The following is an 18,151-nucleotide window of genomic DNA, read 5'->3' on the forward strand; positions in this document are numbered from 1 at the left end:
CCAAGCACCCTGAAAGATGTGCAATTTAAAACAGGGTAAGTTAGAAAACAGTTTAGCAGTTTCTTACAAAACTAAACATTGTCTTACCAAATGATCTAGTAATCTCATTCCTTGGGATTTACCCAAATGAGTCAAAATCTATGTCCACATAAAAACCTGCATACAGATGTTTATAGCAGCTTTATTCACAATTGCCAAAACTCAGAAGTAACCAAGATGTCCTTCAATTGGTTAAATGATAAACTGTGGTATACTCAGACAATAGCACATCATTCACCACTAAAAAGAAATGAGCTATCAAGCCATGAAAAGATGTAGAGGAACCTTAAATGTTTATCAGTAAATGAAAGAAGCCAATCTGAAAAGGCTACATACTTTATGATTCCAACTATATGACACTCTGGAAAAGGCAAAACTATGGAGACAGTACAAAAATCAGTCATTACCAGAAGTTAGGGAGAGGGAGAGATGAACAGGTAGATCACAGAGGAGTTTAAGGGCAGTTAAATTCTTCTATACTATACTGTAATGGTGGATACATCTAATTATACATTTGTCAAACCCCAACAGTAACCGTTAATGTAAACTATAGACTGTAGGTTACAATGACGTGCCCATATAGTTCATCAACTATAACAAATGTACCACTCTGGTTCCCAATGTTGACATGCGGGAGATCATACATGTTTGGGGGCAGGCAATATATGGGAACTCTCTGCTCTTTCCAATCAATTTTGCTATGAACCTAAAACTTCTCTAAAAAAGAAAGTCCATTTAAAAGGAAAAAAATGGGTTTTCTTCTATCATTTATCCAACAAATATACTAATGTCTGCATTTGTGCCAAGGACTATAAAACATTAAAACCATTTTAATGCCAGCAAGAGGTGGTAGCTGGGCATTCTCAAATACTGCCGTTAAGAGTGTAAGCTGGCACAACTTCTTAAGAAAGTAATCCAGCATTACGTATCAAAAGCATTAGAAGACTTCAAACCCTTTAACCCAACAACCGAGCTTCTAAATAATATGAAATGCTGACAAAGGTTTTATGTACAAAGATTTAATTACAGCATAATTCATAATACTAGAAAAGTGGGAAAAAATGTCTGAAAATAGGGTAAAGATTAAGTGAATGTTTAACATATTCATATGAGAACGTTATTTAGCTATTAAACACAATTATAAAGAATTTTATAACTGAATACCTCTAAGTGAAAATAGTAGAGTCAAAAATTTCATATTCAGTGTTTTTCAACTGTGTTAAAAAAGAACTTGAGGGGCCCCTGGGTGGTTCAGTGGATTAAGCCTCTACCTTCGGCTCAGGTCATGATCCCAGGGTCCTGGGATGGAGCCCCACATCAGGCTCTCTGCTCAGCAGGGAGCCTGCTTCCTCCTCTCTCTGCCTGCCTCTCTGCCTACTTGTGATCTCTGTCTGTCAAATAAAGAAAGAAAGAAAGAACTTGAATTCACACATACACATAGGAATGAATGTCATTGCTGGGAAGTTGGTTTACAGGTGGTTTCCAGCTTTTTTTCGTACTTGTTTTGGTACTCTCAACAAAACCCAAAATGTTGGGGCACCTAGGTGGCTCAGTGGGTTAAAGCCTCTGCCTTTGGCTCAGGTCATGATCTCAGGGTCCTGGGATCGAGCCCCGCATCGGGCTCTCTGCTCAGCAGGGAGCCTGCTTCCCCTCTGCTCTGCCTGCTGCTCTGCCTACTTGTGATCTCTCTCTCTCTATCAAATAAATAAATAAAATCTTTAAAAAAAAAAAAAACACCAAAATGTTATATCTTTAAAAAATATTATCTAGTTTAAGTAAACAGGACAGAATTGCTCCAGTAAAGTGAGAGTAAAAATATGGTAAATGAGTAAGGAAGGAGAAATAAAACTATTATGTGCAGGAAGAAAGAACAGAGAATAAATAATGGAAGATTTAGGGGATGAAAAAGGACAGAACTTATGCAGTTCTCCAAGAAATTTTGCTTTGCAGAGCCCCAAAGACATTGACTCCAGGATTAGCAGTATATACCAAAACAAATTTAATGTATTTTAATGTCAGGATATAAAATTTGTATTTGGAAATTATATTTTCTAAAATGTCACCATACCAAAAAAAGGGGAAAGATCATGAGTGTGCAGGAGTGTGCAGGAGTGTGCAGCCTGAATTCACATTACCTGAGTGGTCTGAGCGATGACCCCAGATAACAGATGCCCCTGGCCTTATCATTCAATCTGCATTGCCCAGCCTGACTTGTTGAACAGTTATTGAGAACTTACAGCACACTGGACACTATTCTAGAGGCTCATAAAACATCAGTGAATAAAACAGGTCAAGGATCCCTAACTGCAGGAAGTTTACATTCTAACAGAGAAGCAGTAGGAGAAAATGAGTAATCAACATATGCACAAAAAATAAGGTACTGGGGCACCTGGGTGGCTCAGTCAGTTAAGCGACTGCCTCTGGCTCAGGTCAGGATCTCAGGATCCTAGGATGGAGTCCTGCATCAGGCTCTCCGCTCATCAGGCTCCCCGCTTGGCGGAGGGCCTGCTTCTCCCTCTCCCTCTGCCCTTCCCACTGCTTGTGCTCTCCTGCTCTCTCAATCTGTCAAATAAATAAAAATCTTTAAAAAAAAATAAATTACTTAGTATTTAGAATACAAGTCAAAAAAAAAGAAAAGTGAGCATGATAGAGGCAATCAAGGAGTTCAGGATGGGAGTGCAGCAGTGTTAATAGGATGATCAGGGTAGGCATCATGGCAGTATTATTTCAGTAGACTTATAGGAGATGAGGTATTTGCCATGCAGAGAGCTCGAAGCAGGGCATTCCAAGCAGAGAAAACTGCTAATGCAAAGGTTCAACGGTGGGAGAATCCCTGCTCATCAGAGGACCTGCAAGAAGGCAAGTGTGGCTGAAGCACACTAAGCAAGCCAGGGGGAGAACAGTAGCAGCAAATGAGGTCAGAGAGAGGTGACGTGGGAGGGTGGGGAGGAGGGGGAGTTCTCTTGTAAAGACTATGGCTTTTACTCTGACTGAAATGGGAAGCCAGTGGAGGATTCTAAACAGTGACATGATCTGATGTTTTTAAAAGAATCACTGCGTGTATAGAGAGCTGTGTGTGTGTGTGTGTGTGTTCAGAGGGAGAGACGGGAGGATCAAGAGAGACCACTTAGGAGTTTCAAGTCTTTCTGGATTGTCTTTCTCTTAGAGTTTAAAAAGAAGTTTATGGGGTATGAAGGCCATGTTTGCAAGGACAATTTTCTCTTCCAATGTGGAATCTTGAAGAATGTGTCAACAGCCTGCAATCGTGTCCTTAGCAGGCATCTCAAAATAATGATTACCAAACATTTCTCTCTGCTCATTGCCCTGACATGAGTTCTGGGCATCACCCTTTCTCAGGGGAGAGGTGAAAAGAGGTTAAGCAGAACAAGCAGTGATAACAGGATGATGTCACAGGTGTGCCTCAATGAAGCCCCCAGTGAGTTTGGCTCATAACCACTCTATAGTGATTTACTCTACCCTGCCAACGCCAGCTGGAGAAGGGATGAAGCAAGCTGACACAGCCATAAGCCTGGGGCAGGCATTGTAAGATCCTTCTCCCTCCAGTCCCCTGCCAGCCCCTCCCCTCTTCAACTGCTGATCCTTGCTTCAGAAGCCAAAGTGTGAACAGCACGTGTCTGGATTTCAGAACCTGCCCAGCAGTTGGAAATTCCCTACAGCGTGTCAACTGCTGCATCTGCTGCTGGCACTTGGGGCAAGGGATCACATGGGCATTTTCTAAATAAGCTTCAAGATGGGAGTCCTATATCTGAAAAGGGGCCTAAAGAAGCCAGAAAACGGCAATTACAGTAAAATAAATTTCTAAATATGTGACAATCTGCCTTCTAAAAAGGAAACGGACCCACACAAGCAAAAACAGCTCTAAGAACAGCAGAAGTCAAGAACAAAAGCACAGAGTACTCTGACTAATGGAAAGGATTTTATGGGCCAACAGGGTTCACCAGATATGTAGTGTAATGTGGCTGAAACTAGAGAGCACTCTCTTTTCCAGATCTCTAGCTCAGACCCTCTTGGTAATAACTGGTTTCTGCCATTTCAGCTGCAGGCCTCCCTCTCCCCTCCCTTTACCTTTCTTCCCCACCCAGTGAGCTTTCTAAGTAGTCTATACCTTGAACACTTCTTGGAAATTTTTTAAAATGTGGGCCCAGTAATACCACATGTCATAAAACTCGACTGTAGGAGATGGAAAAAAGAGCCACTCTTTGAAAAGCAGCCTACACATGCTTTCGCCACCCTGGATACAGGTGCCCCAGTCACATTACTCATGCAGAGCTACACAAACGCTCATGCCTGGTGGTAAAAAGAAAAAAGGAGTCACAGCATTTCCTCTAATAACATGTCAGGCAGACTAGTACCTTGATCTCCTCTCCCAAGGAAACAACTAATTATCCTGGAAAAAGTATTTTAAAAATCTTTTCAGAAAGCATACATGAGGTAGGAAATTAAAAAGGAATCTTCTGGTCAGAGATTGAGTAAAGATGGGAAACTAGAGATTTAAAGTGGGATACAGCCAGACTTTACCCTAAGAATGTGCCACCTGATGAACTTGAGCTTTGGTTTCCAAGACTTCATGGGTACAGCTAACCTGAGAGTGCCCAAGATCTCTGTCATTAAGCTGGCACCCCACAGAGCTACATCCAAGGTATGAAGGTGAGTCAGAAATAAAGACAGCAATAAAGCCCCTTAAAAAGACAGCTGGAAAAGTGACTATGTCAAACGCTGGGGCTGACTAAAAGAGAAAAAATACTGCACTGAAAATATGGATCATGCACAAGCCTTCACAGGAGTGTGCAGCCTAAATTCACATTACCTGAGTGGTCTGTAAAACCTCAAGCAAATATCTGAATTTAGAATGATTACTTTAGATTGCCCATCACCAGGCTGTGGACAGAAGAACACCCAAATCCTTTTCCCATATTCATCCCAGATTTCCAAGAATTCCCACTAATGAGATTTCATAGAAAATAAGGTTACAGAAAAAAAAATTTAATTGCACAGGAAACAAGGCACAGCAGAAATAAGAGATTAGCAGAAACTCACCTAAAAGGACCCCTTCTATAGAGAGTCTCTAAAATAATCATGTTTAATATATTTTAAAGAAATAAAAGACGGGCGCCTGGGTGGCTCAGTGGGTTAAAGCCTCTGCCTTTGGCTCAGGTCATGATCTCAGGGTCCTAGGATCGAGGCCCGCATTGGGCTCTCTGCTCAGCAGGGAGCCTGCTTCCCTCTCTCTCTCTGCCTGCCTTTCTGCCTACTTGTGATCTCTGTCTGTCAAATAAATAAATAAAACCTTTAAAAAAAAAAAAGAAAGAAAGAAAGAAAAGACAACCTCACAAACATGTTCAGGGCACAAGAAGCTATTAAAAAAAAAGCAGATTTGAAAAAATATATCTGGTAATAAAAATATGTAATTGAAGTAAAAAACTCATTGGGGCATATTTATCACATTAGATATAGCTAAGGAAAGACTCAGTGAACTGAAAGAGTCATCTGCAATACAGCGTGCACACACACACAAAGTCCTAAAAATGAAAGACAGATTTAAGAAACATTAAAGACAGAGTAAGGTCTAAACTTTGACTAAGCAGAGTCACAGAAGAAGAGAAAGCATGGCAGATATAGTATTTTTTAAAAAAGCTAACAGTTTTCCCAAACTGCTGAAACCAACTCACAGATAGATGAAGCCCAACAAATCCCTAGCAAGAAAAATAAATAAACCCAAGCTTAAACCAATCATTAAAACTGGACATTAGGAAAACATCCAAAGAGAAGAGATTACTTTTTTTTTTTTTTAAAGATTTTATTTATTTATTCGACAGACAGAGATCACAAGTAGGCAGAGAGGCAGGCAGAGAGAGAGAGAAAGGGAAGCAGGCTCCCTGCGGAGCAGAGAGCCCGATGCGGGGCTCGATCCCAGGACGCCGAGATCATGACCTGAGCCCAAGGCAGCGGCTTAACCCACTGAGCCACCCAGGCGCCCCAAGAGAAGAGATTACTTTTAAAAGAGAAACAATATGACTGATGCTTGGCTTTTAATCAGCAATGGTGAAAGCCCAGAGACAATGTATTATCTGAAATGGGGGCTTAAGGAAAAATAACTGTTAACCTAGAGTTCTATTATCAGTGAACATAGGTCTTTCAGGGATAAGGAAAATAAAGCCTTTTCAGACAAATAAAAACTGAAAAAAATATGTCATCAAAAGAACTTCACTAGGGGCATCTGGGTGGCTCTGTCAGTTGGGATATCTGACTCAGGTAATGATCTCGGAGTCATGGAATTGAGCCCTGCTTTGCACCAAGCGTGGACTCTGCTTGTCCCTTCCCTCTGTCCTCCCTGCCCCCCAACCTCATGGGCTCATGTGGGGGCTCGCTCTCTTTCAAATAAACAAACTTCACTAAATACGTTCTAAAGAATATACTTCAGGCAAAAGGAAAATGATCCCAAGGTGGAGGGTCTGACATGCAAAAAAGGAATGAAAAGATAGTAGTAAATATATGGGTGGTTCTAAACAAACATTTATCAACAAAATAAACAACAACAATTTGTCCTGGAGGGTTTGAAAGGAAAATAAAAGAATGAAAATACATGACAATGGTACCATATAAATTAGACATAGTGAGAAGAGAATGGTGGGCATTTAAGTATTCCATAGTCCCTGTATTACCTGGGAGGAGAGTGAAAATACTGAATAACTTGACTTTTGGCAAGGTAAGTACACATGCTTTTAGTTCCTGGGGTAACCACTAATAAAAGAAAGGAGACTAGTAGGGAAAGAGTAGAAAAATAAATCTGAAAGAAAGTAAGAAAGAAGAAAAAAGGAAACAGAACAGATAATGGGAAAACACTGGGAGAAAATATCTACAAAACATACAGCCTGGGTGGCTCAGTTGGTTAAGCACCTGCCTTCAGCTCAGGTCACGATTCTGGAGTTTGGGGATGGAGTTCTGCGTCAGGATCCCTACTCAGCAGAGTCTGTTTCTCCCTCTGTTCCTTACCTCTCTCTCTCAAATAAATAGTCTTTAAAAAAAAATTAATAAATAAAACAAAAATAAAAAACACCAACACATATATTTGACAAGGGGCTTATATCCAGATTGTAGAAGCGTGCTTCTCCCACTCCCGCTCCCCCTGCTTGTGTTCCCTTTCTCGCTGTGTCTCTGTCAAATAAATAAATAAAAACCTTTAAAAACTTTTCATAATAAAGGCAAACAACTTGATTTTTCAAATGGGCAAAAACTTACACACACAGCAAAGAAGATATACAAATAGCATAAGCACATGAAAAGTCACTCCTCATCCTCAGTCACTGAGGGGAAACACAGAACGAAATTAAAACCAAAAGGAAATGGTACTGCATACACACCAAAATTGCTAAAGTAAAAGAGACTGGCAATACCAAATGTTGGCAAGGATGCAAAGGAACTAGAACTCTTACGCCCTGCTGTAAGGAATGTAAAATGATTCAACTACTTCAGAAAACAGCTGAGCAGTTTCTTATGAAGTTAAATATATACTTACTGTATGACCCAGGACATCTACTCCTGGGTATTTGCCCAAGAGATTAAAATACATGTTTGCAAAAGACTTTCAGGAAGAGGTTCATGGCAATTTTATTCGTAAGAACCCAAAAGTAGACACAACCGAAATGTGCATCAACAGGTAACTAGACAAACAAAACTTAGTATATCCTTACAGTAGGATACTATTCAGTAATACAAAGGAATGAAATACTGATCCATATAAACAACATGAGTAAATCTTAGACACATTAAGCTGAGCAAGAGAAACCAGAAACAAGAGTACACACTATATGATTCATTTATACGAAACTCTAGAAAAGACATCCAATGTACAGTGACAGAAGTCAGATCAGTGGTTTACCTGAGACCAGGGGTAGGAATGGAGATCAACTGGAATGGGCACAAAGAAAATTTTGTGGATGATGGAACATTCTGTGATGATTAGTTATCCGGGTATATAAACAGGTATATAAATTGGTCAAACTCACTGAAATGCACTCTTAAAAAGGGTTCATTTTATTGTGTATAAATTTACCTTGATAAAACTGAATTTTAAAAAATACTATAGTATGTATAAATCCAAACACTCCAATAATTACAACTGTCAATGGATTCAATATTCATAACAGCCCCAAAGAGAAAACAACTTCACTGTCTCAAATATCCTTAAAATAATAGGTAAACTGTGATATATGAATAAAATGTAGTATTATACCAATGAAAATGAATAAGCTACAACCACACACATCAACATGGACAGAACTCACAAACATTACAATGGAACAAAATAAGCCAGAGAGAAAAGAATGTAAATATATGATTAAGGATGATTCCATTTATAGGCAAGCAAAACCAAACTATGTTTTGTTTAAGAGTACATGCTTATAGCAACGCTATAAAGAACAGTAAGGAAATGAACTGCACAGGTCAGGATGACAAGTACCTGTAAGGGTGAGGGAGAACTACCAGGGGCACAAAACACAACAGGGAGTTTCTGAGGTGCTAACAACATTCTATTTCTTAACCTAGAGAGGGGTTCCATGTATATTCACTTTTTCATCTTTTCAAATGTTTTATACTCTCATCCTCATTTCTGCATGAATGATGTATTACCTTCCCCCAGGCCAAAAATAAGAATCACAGTATCCTCTAAGAATGGCATGAGAAAAGCCTCTTTCTTAAAAGCAAAAGCAAGAAAGATAATAGAAAAGATCATGAAAATAAGAAAAAATGTTCCTAAAAAGTCCTTTAAGAAAGAAAGGGAGAGAAAGAGAAAAGGAGACTACATTTCCCAAAGTAAGACAAAAACGAATATTTCTTTTCCCAACTGGTCATGAACAATGTTATTTGCTGTAAGAGGATGGTAAGCATGGAACACCAACAACTTTGATTCCCTCAAACCATAGCCTTCTGCCAGCTTACTACCTTGGCTCCACCAGAGGTGCAAGCGGCCTGGGAGAATTCTGACTCCCCTTAACTCCCTCATCTCTAACACCGTTCCTCTTCAGTCCCAAATCAGAATCAAGGATCACATTTTACATCAAAAAACAGCAGCTGCTCAGTTTTGGAGAGAAGGGGGAGCAAATGCTTGCATAATTAACTGTCTCAATTAAGTCCGGAGAAGTTTTTGTGTCTTCTGATACAGAAGGCTGGACACTTAAGATGTGGGTGTAATCTGCTAGCTATGCAACCTTGCTTAAATTATTAAACCTTTCTGGTATGTTCCTGGTCATCTATAAAATAGGACACAAAAATATCTGTCCCACATATCTCTGACAGCTGATAGGAGAAATCAAATGAAAACACATGCAGCAACTATAAAAATGTCATCGGGCATCATCACAGTGTTGCTTTGCTGTAGTTATTATCTGCCACTACCTCTGAAAGCTACAGTTCTTCCTCAGACCACCATTAGTTGAGTAGGATACAAAGTACAACTTATGCCCTCTCAGCCCATCCCCAGAACACACCCGCTTCCCCTGTGTTTTCAACACACAGTACATATCTGGCCTGAGCCCCTGGTAAGCTACACATGGTAAATTTTTCTCCTCAGGAAAAGCTTACAGAGAACTCTGGAAAGGCAGCTGAGAGCCCTGCTGCCAACATTCCTGCCAATAATGTCTTCCTTTCAGAGTAAGTCCTTCCTGGAGCAAAAGAAAACCAAACTGGGAAGCTATAAAATGGCAAGAGAAAGGAGATACCCGGCCCATATGAACTCCTGCGCAATGATGGGACACTGCTCTTGATTCAGCACTCCAAACCAAAGCACCAAGGACACCAAACCACACAGCCACCTTGGGGCAAACACAGAAACCATTCCTTCAGCTGACACGGTAAGAGGCTTCATTTTATTGATGTGACTGAATTTTCTCATTTCTTTAGCTTCTCAGTTTACCATTTCTCCTGCCCCAACCTCAAGTAACAGATACATTCTAAAAACAAGGATACTGGAAATCAGAGTCAGGAAAGATAGGGAAGTCCCCCTGACACACTCGCTTCTTTAACTTTTTCCTCTTTTCCAGGGACTTCTGAGGGAAGAAGTCTGTGCTAAGCAAGCTGCTGATAGTTATATCTCCCCCAGAGGGATAGAGGGCATAGCTGAAGGATGCATCCTCCTCTGGCCTGCCTTCTAAAGCCTAGACTCTTCTGACCTTTGAATCCATTTCTCACAAAACTTTTTGGCCAAGCTGGCTCTTTCTTTGCTAATTTACTCTAAACTGAGTCGTTCTGAAAATGAAGGTCAGGAAGTGCTGATTATCTGGAGAAATCTACCCGTGCATGGATCCTTTAGGAGAAAAGCCCAAGGGCTTCTGCCACTAGATATAGAGAAGGAGGAATGAGAGGGACAGTTTATACAGCTCAACTCAAGCCTAACCCCTTATGAAAGGTGGATTTCCTGTACAACTGTTCTGACAAGCAGAGGATTAGGCACTCCATACATTTTGCTTTGGTAAGAGACTCAGAAGTGAAATGCCACAGAGAAGCAGATTGCTATACTCAAGGTCTGTGAGGTGGTTGTAGCTGGAAAACAAAGAACTCTGGTTGTGATTCAGACTTCTCAACCAGAGTCAACCAGCATACACAACAGCAGTGTGAAGGTGTGAGGTCTCTATCTCAAGCATCCCAGCATCCCACTACTGGTCCCATGTAGACAGCTGTGATCCTCTAATCCCTTTGGAGACACACATGTGGCACTCCCTCTGCCTCCTGCAATTCAGGGTTACTAACAAACCCTAAGAGCAAGAGTAACTGATAATGGAAGGAATGCCCATCCAACCCGACCTCAATCCCAGCCCCAAAATGTTCCCTAAAAGCAGGGTGCACAAACGGCACACAAGACAAGTAAGTGTCTCTTGGGTGCCCTCTTGCTGCCACCTGGGCTTTTCTTGCAAGGCTAAAATGGAGGCCTAGCCTATGAACTGGTAGAGGAGGAAAAGGAGGAGGAAAAAGAGGGGGCCAGGGCACAGAAAAGGGAAGTTATTCCAGTGGTGGCCAATGAATAACATCCAATGATTTATAGGAAGTATAATCCAATAATACAGTAAAATAAAACAGTGTGTGCCTGAGATGGTTTTGATTCCAGGAATTATAAAACATATTTTTTTAAAAAGAGAGAGAGCAAGAGGGAGAGAGAAAGGGGGGGGCGGGGGAGGCCAGATTGGAGCAAATTGGGCACAGATGGGGGATGCAATGGGTTTCAGTGATGCCCTACCACAAATGTTGCTTCAATTATTCCTCTTCAAGAAACTAGAGTCTATTTCCTTAAATTACAGAATTTTCAAAAAATTAAAATTCTTGGGAGTGTTTATGGTTTAGATCAACAGTTCACCCTCCAACATCATGTCAGCCCATCAGACGGCCACTGAAGTGTTAAATGCTTAGGCACGTGGAGAAGGCCCCATTTCTCCCTTCCAGCTCAGGAATGCTGCAGAGAGATTACCAATTTTGACATCACTCTGGGAACCACCTATCTCACCACCACCCATCAGTCGCCAAAGGACAATTTTGGACACAGGCCAGGTAAGGAACACACTGTTCAATGAGCGCTGGCTTGCCTGGAACTGTGGCCTTCTTCATCCATGCATTCAGTACAGACTTATTGCTAAGTACCCCTCCAAACATCTCTCAAATTTATCCGTCCCCAACAACTTCAGTAGGCTCTACAGTTCCACTGAAGTAGAATTTTTACAAAGGGCCCATGAGAGGAGGAGATAGATAGAAGTCTCTCCCACGAACAGTCCTCAATTCATAGGTTTTGAGATCACTGCAGAGATCTGAAAGTTTAGTTTGTTAAATGATGTAGGAGAACTCCATTTATTTCCCCCTGTGTGAAGGGGGAAATCTGTCCCATCCTCTGTCTTCCTGAGCTCTAGGGAAAACTATAATCTGGGAAAAGGGAAATGATGCCTTTTACTCACCACTAGCTGAGGTTTTTTTATTTTACTTTTTTTTACTCCATTTTTACTTGTGAGATGTAGCTTTTAAACAGTTCTACATCTCTCTTTATCACAAGGAAAGCACATTTAAAAATCACGCTAAAGTGTTAGTATCATTTCTATTCCTGAACGATTGATATTTTGAAAAGAGGACAGTTATACAAGGGTAGCACTGAATACAAACAAAAAATGAATCAGAGGCATCAACAAACAACATACTTTTTAGTAAGGACGTCCCTGTTGCTCTTCAAATCATACTCCTTGGGTACCACATCTATAAGGAAGGCCCAGGCACAGCCTGAAAGGATCCCAACTGCCTTGGGGGCCACAGATCACCTCTGCCTCAGGCTGGAATGTTCCTTCTCCACAGAGTCCAGGAACTGACATATGCAAACACCCACCCAGAAGGACATGTCCAAGAAAGAATGGAAAGAAAAATGACGGTCCAGATGTTCTGTAACTTGTAGTAACTGCCAAATCACCAAGACCCCAAGCACCTGGGAGGGCCAGGCAGCATCAGGCCCTCGCTTCCCGGTTTCAGCCAGCCAGGGTTCTGTGACTGGGTGGCGACTCTGACAGCAAGCAGAATGGCCTGGAGAGAAGTCTTCAGAAGGGTACCAGCTGACAGGACTTGGGGGCTGAACACTCAGGGCTGATTTATCACTTCCTTACTCATAAAAATGTGATTCAAACTGCTGCTGATTAGTGAAGGATTTAAATCTTTACCCTTTCCCCAACCCCCTTCTCTCTCCACCCCCGGCACAGATGCTGCTACTCAGCCACAACACCCCCTTCTTGCCACTGTCCGTGCAAGCACAGCGCAGGGGCCCAGAGAAGATGACTCATGTGCTGGGAAATGGAAAAGTGCATCTTCCCACCAACCAGCCCCGCTGAGTGCTCTGCTCACCCCTCTCCCAATGGCAGCCCACACAGTGGGGTCTGGACGGCCGCCTCAACTGCACACCGGGTACTTGGCAGCACGTCCGCAGAGCTCTCTGACCTACTTGAGTGTTATATCCTGTGGCCCAGGCTGTTTTTCCCTGAAATATCCTTGGAGCTTCTGACCACCTCAGCTCAGACTCCCCTTGGCCCCAGCTGCCTCCTGGAGGTGAGCATCAGGACAAGGCCAGAAATGAGCAATCTCAAGCCCAGGCTCTGACACGTCCTTCTTGGCGAGCAGTCTTCATTATAACCAACCATGATGGAGAAGACTCCCAGAAAAAGAACCTTGGCCTCAAATGGGAGAATCACCTATTTTCTTCTTTCTCTGCTCTCACCACCTCACCTTCCTTTCACCCAGATTTTCTTAACCTTTACTTAACAGCAGCTACAAGAAAAGGACTCACTGGTGGCCTATGAAAAGGCCCAGGTATTCCTTTCTATGGAGCCGAAGCTGCTGACTACAGATGCTTCGCAGGCAAGAGCCACAGGTCCTCTACATTCACACCTTCTGTGACCACAGGTCACTTGAGGCTAGAATGATACCTCAGCAGGGGCTGCAGTTCTGTGATGGGCAACTCACTGAACCCCATGTTGCTGTTAGAGGTAGGCAGGAAAATAAATAGGAGGGCAGCGCAGGAGGCCCCATCTCCCAAGGCGGGTGAGCTTCCCACCTGGTAGGAGAACCAGCAGGGTAATGGTGAAGGGATCAATCTCCCTCCCCTTAGGACTTCATGGCCCTCCATGCCAGCACTTCACAAACTTTATTTCCTCCTTCCTGGAAACCACCATTGCCTCTCAAGATGACATGTTTCCTCAGAGGTGTTCTCAGGAATAATTAGCCAAGCTCAAAAAGGCACCTAAGCCTCTGCATCTCAACTTCTGCTTGGGAATTCTCAGTGCTGTAGGAGGCAGCACAGAGAAGAAAATCAGATATGATTGAAAACCCAGGTGGACGAGCAGAGGACCTTGCAGAGAAAGTCCCAGGTGGAGCCAAGTTTTCTTTCCTTCCCTTTTTTTTTTTAAGATTTTATTTATTTGAGAGAGAGAAAGAAAGCGCACAGAGGCAGAGGGAAAAGCAGACTCCCCGCTGAGCAGGGAGCCCGATGTGGGGCTCTGAGCCGAAGGCAGACACCTAACCATCTGGGCCACTCAAGTGCCCCAGGAACCAAGTTTTCAAGGGAAAGTGTAGCATACACACTCATCAAGGGAGAAACCCACCACCCCCAAGACCAGCAAGCTGAGGCATAACCCCCAAGTACAAATGGGAAGGGAAGTAAATCAACTTCAGAGTGAGAAAGCACTAAGAAAAGATGCAACAAGAGAACTAGCAACACTCTGTCCAGAAAGACAAGGTCTGTTTTACAACAGAATCTGCACCGGACGATTTCCACTTCTTGGCATTTCAGATAATAACCTTCCAGCCCTGAGACCAAACACTCTCTTGTCAATGCTCTGAAACGATTCTTTGGCAACGTGGACCAAATAAACATGCAAAACAATGTCACCCCCATATTTCCATCAAGTCAAACCACATCATCCTTACCAAAGTGGGGTGGAGGGGGAGGGAAGGGATCCTGGTAACATCCTGCAACAGTGACCTGGTCATCAGAACATTTGAAAATCTTGCCAATCAGCCCCTCCCTCCCTACCCCCCACGTCAAAAAACCCCAGTATTCATAAAAGCATTTCAGAATGCACACCAGTATAATGGCCAAATTCTAGGCCTGGTGATTTTTGTGCTTCCAGCTTGAGTCACCAAAGCTCATCAATTCACTGTTCGTACTCCCTGGCAGGCTCCCACAAGGGATAGCCCATAGGGAACTAGACTTTTCCATAGTGAACAAACAGGGTACATGAGTCCAGAAACAGCTATTCCCAAACCCTGCCAAGCGTATGGTCTCTGCAATGAAACATTTCAGCAATGCCTCTCCCCTGGGAGAGGCTCTGGGTCTGTAGCCTCCAAGAGGCCTTGCTGCTGCCTTTAGCATGGCCAGATGTGCAACAGCATCTCTGGGTTTGCACATTAAGCTCTATACCCATGATTCCCTCCTTTCATCCCACCCAAGCACTAGAGAGTCATACAGATTTCAGAGAGTAAATTAAAAATCTGAGAGGCAATGATAGGGAAGTGTGTGTGTGTGTGTGTGCATATCAGGGGGAATGTGTGGCAGCATATGAAAGAAGCTAGATTCAGACTTATCTATGTAGTGAAAGACGCTAGTCATTCCTTACCTTTCAGCTGAGAGTTGTGTACAGCAAACATGTTGATGGTCATAAGCTGCAGCATCCGGGTACTTCCAATAGGAGGGGGGCTGTGCTGCAGCAGCACCTGGAACTCCTTGAGGACCTTCTCAGCCACCACCGGGAATGTCTCCATCCTGCAAATAGAGCCAGCTCATTCAGGCAGGCATGTGCCCAAGAGCAGTTGGGGTGCACACGCATGTATGCATGCAAACTCTCACCACCCACCCCGTGTCTCTCTGAAAGCAGACCACTAATGTCTAGGATGTTTTCTTTCACAAACCTTCCTGGTATTCTAAGGTTATGACCACGTTTAAGAGAAACAACAGATCAGGGATCAGAGATGGAAACAACTCAACCTCTGGATACATTACTATGAGTTATGAGGCTTTGGTATGCTGTTTCCTAACCTCTGGCAACCACTGGATTCAAGCTGAAATCAAAGTTTCTCTCTGAAACACTCAATTTTTGTGAACAGTGAACAAATTTCCTTAAAGCTCTACAACTTACATATCCCCCATACTCTCTGGTATGAAAAACTGTGTTCCATAAAAAGAGGTTCATGAGGCGTGCCTGGGTGGCTCAGTGGGTTAAGCCGCTGCCTTCGGCTCAGGTCATGATCTCAGGGTCCTGGGACTGGGCCCCGCATTGGGCTCTCTGCTCAGCAGGAAGCCTGCCTGCCTCTTTGTCTACTTGTGATCTTTGTCTGTCAAATAAATAAATAAAATCTTTAAAAAAAAAAAAAAAGAAAAGAAAAGAGGTTCATGAATCTAGAGAGTCTTCACTCAAGACTTTGCTTCAGGAAACCAGACATAGTTCTGCTGCTGTCTTTTGGTTACTATCGCACTAATTGCTCCACCTAGGGATCCCAGACTTCCCCTCAAAGAAACCCTAAACCAAGCGCCCCCCCCCCCCCCCCAAAATGATCTGTTTCAGTCTTTCCTGTGTTGCTGTCCTCCTCCCTCTCACAAGCCTCTGCTCATCAGGGTCTGTATGTTTTCAGGCCAGTGGAAATCTAACGCCCTGGCCAACTGCCACTCCCAATACAGGAAAAGCCTATAATGTAGGGAGGTAGAAATCCAGCCAGTGACCTAGGGCTCCTAAAGAGAGGTCATTCAAACCACTGCTTGCCAAATGTGGCCACTGAATCCCAAACAGTGGTGCATGCCTGGAGCTCCTTTGGCAACATGAACAAACCACAGCTCTAGTCCTCAGAAAATAAAAAGCAAATTCAAACTTGGTGCTAGAGAGAGAAACCAGGCACATGGGCCTTAGAGCCACACCGAACAATTCATGGTCAGCAAAGTATCTTTTATCCATCCTCTACCCCCCTCCCCACAAACAAACAAATTCCTTGTGGTACACTGGGGGGTGGGGGGTGGGGTGAGGAACAGCTCCAGGCTGGATTAATAAATAGCTTCTGGAAAGCCACAAGGAAGGGAATCCTTCTCAAAAGATACAAAACAGTTTCAAGTCCTAGAGAAAGGTGCTTCTGGTTTCACCTGAACCTTGGCCCTTTTACCACTGAGTAGTACCATCCTCATATTAGGAAAAAAAAACTCCAGAGCTTTCTGGCATTTTAGCAATCTTCATTCCTTGCCCCTGGATGGCAACTCCTATTACTGACCTTCTAGTACCCAGGAGTCATGCCACAGCTATGGGTCAATTACAGTTTATACTCCCAGCTCCCTCCTCTGCTGAGCTGTCCTCATTTTCATTGGCATAAAACATGCCATGTATTTGCTTTTTTCCCCAGCGTGCCATTTCAAGTGCCCCCCCTTCCAAAAAACAAGGGGGAAAAAAAAGAACCTTATTTTTCCTTCCAAAAGTTTCAGAACCATTAAAACTCTTGGTAGGTTTGGAATGGCAGAGAGTGATATGTTTGGGGCTGGAATGGATCCATTTTTCCCCATGGGCTATAACAAAGGTTTCATTTTAAATCTTGACACTGTGCAGCACTCTTTCTGGTTGGAGGTGGGGAGGGGGACTAGCACTTCTCATTACGAGAATAGCAGTGTTCACTCTGCTTGAAAAGCAGCCACAATGGGCAAGTTTCAGAGCCATGTGTCTCCGTGTTGAAAGGCAGCAGAGAGCCAGCACAGAACAACATGACAGAGGTGTCATGTGGGACAGTCCTGCTTCGAAGCTGTGTCTGAGGAAGCCTCTTCCCTGGGATGGGAATTGAAACAGATCCATTAATTCCCTAGGTCAGACTGAAGTCTCAAATGAGGACCAGGTCAAATGTTCACACTTTTTTTTTTTTTTTTGAGTTAAAAAAAAAAAAAAGATCCTCCCTTTGCCTTTCAACTAGTTCAACATGACTATAACAAAAGAAAAAATCAAATACTTAAGGATTTAGTTTAAAATAACTTCAATTCTGAGATATGAGGGAAGGTGGATCCACTCAGACTAAAGTAGCTTTGTTAAGCAATAAATGAGGGACATGGAGATGAAAGATCCTTCCTCAAGGTTCAATAATGGGGTTTCTGCTTCTCAGTTTTCTTACTAAAATGCTGATTTGAGCCTCAAACTACCTGTAAGTATTTTTACATCCTTCTTTTTGCTCCACCCAATATTATAGGATAAAAACTATACTGAAATGGAGATAAATACAATGCACAGCTTATGTTTACAGTTTTATAAAATTATTTTTTAAAAAAACACAACACAGCAATAGCAGTAGCAGCAGAGGAGAGAAAGCATAAAAAGATGGTAATTTATAACAGCAAAAAATTGGAAACAGCCTAAAATGCCTAACAATAGCAGATCATTAAGATGGCACATCCATATAACTGAATTCTATTTTTTTAATTTTTATTTAAATTCAACTTAACATATAGCATATTATTAGATTCAGAGGTAGAATTTAGTGATTCATCAGTTAGATCACAATACAAAACACCCAGTGCTCGAATTCCATTTTTTAAAAGTTGTATTAGATTTTTAATCATGTG

The 18,151-nt window shown here is 42.5% G+C and overlaps 1 protein-coding gene across 3 annotated transcripts in view; it reads right to left on the reverse strand.

The window, feature by feature from the left end:
- The window catches only part of SMG6 (SMG6 nonsense mediated mRNA decay factor), a 248,758-nt gene that overhangs the window by 172,322 nt on the left and 58,285 nt on the right, over positions 1–18,151 (reverse strand). For all 3 annotated transcript variants that reach the window (XM_059379054.1, XM_059379056.1, XM_059379055.1), the window contains exon 10: positions 15,189–15,334. In XM_059379054.1, the coding sequence (XP_059235037.1) occupies positions 15,189–15,334 (146 nt within the window). The remainder of the gene's footprint in view (positions 1–15,188; positions 15,335–18,151) is intronic.

Source organism: Mustela nigripes, chromosome 16 (assembly GCF_022355385.1).
Source record: "Mustela nigripes isolate SB6536 chromosome 16, MUSNIG.SB6536, whole genome shotgun sequence".
In the NCBI taxonomy this organism is placed as follows: Eukaryota; Metazoa; Chordata; class Mammalia; order Carnivora; family Mustelidae; genus Mustela; species Mustela nigripes.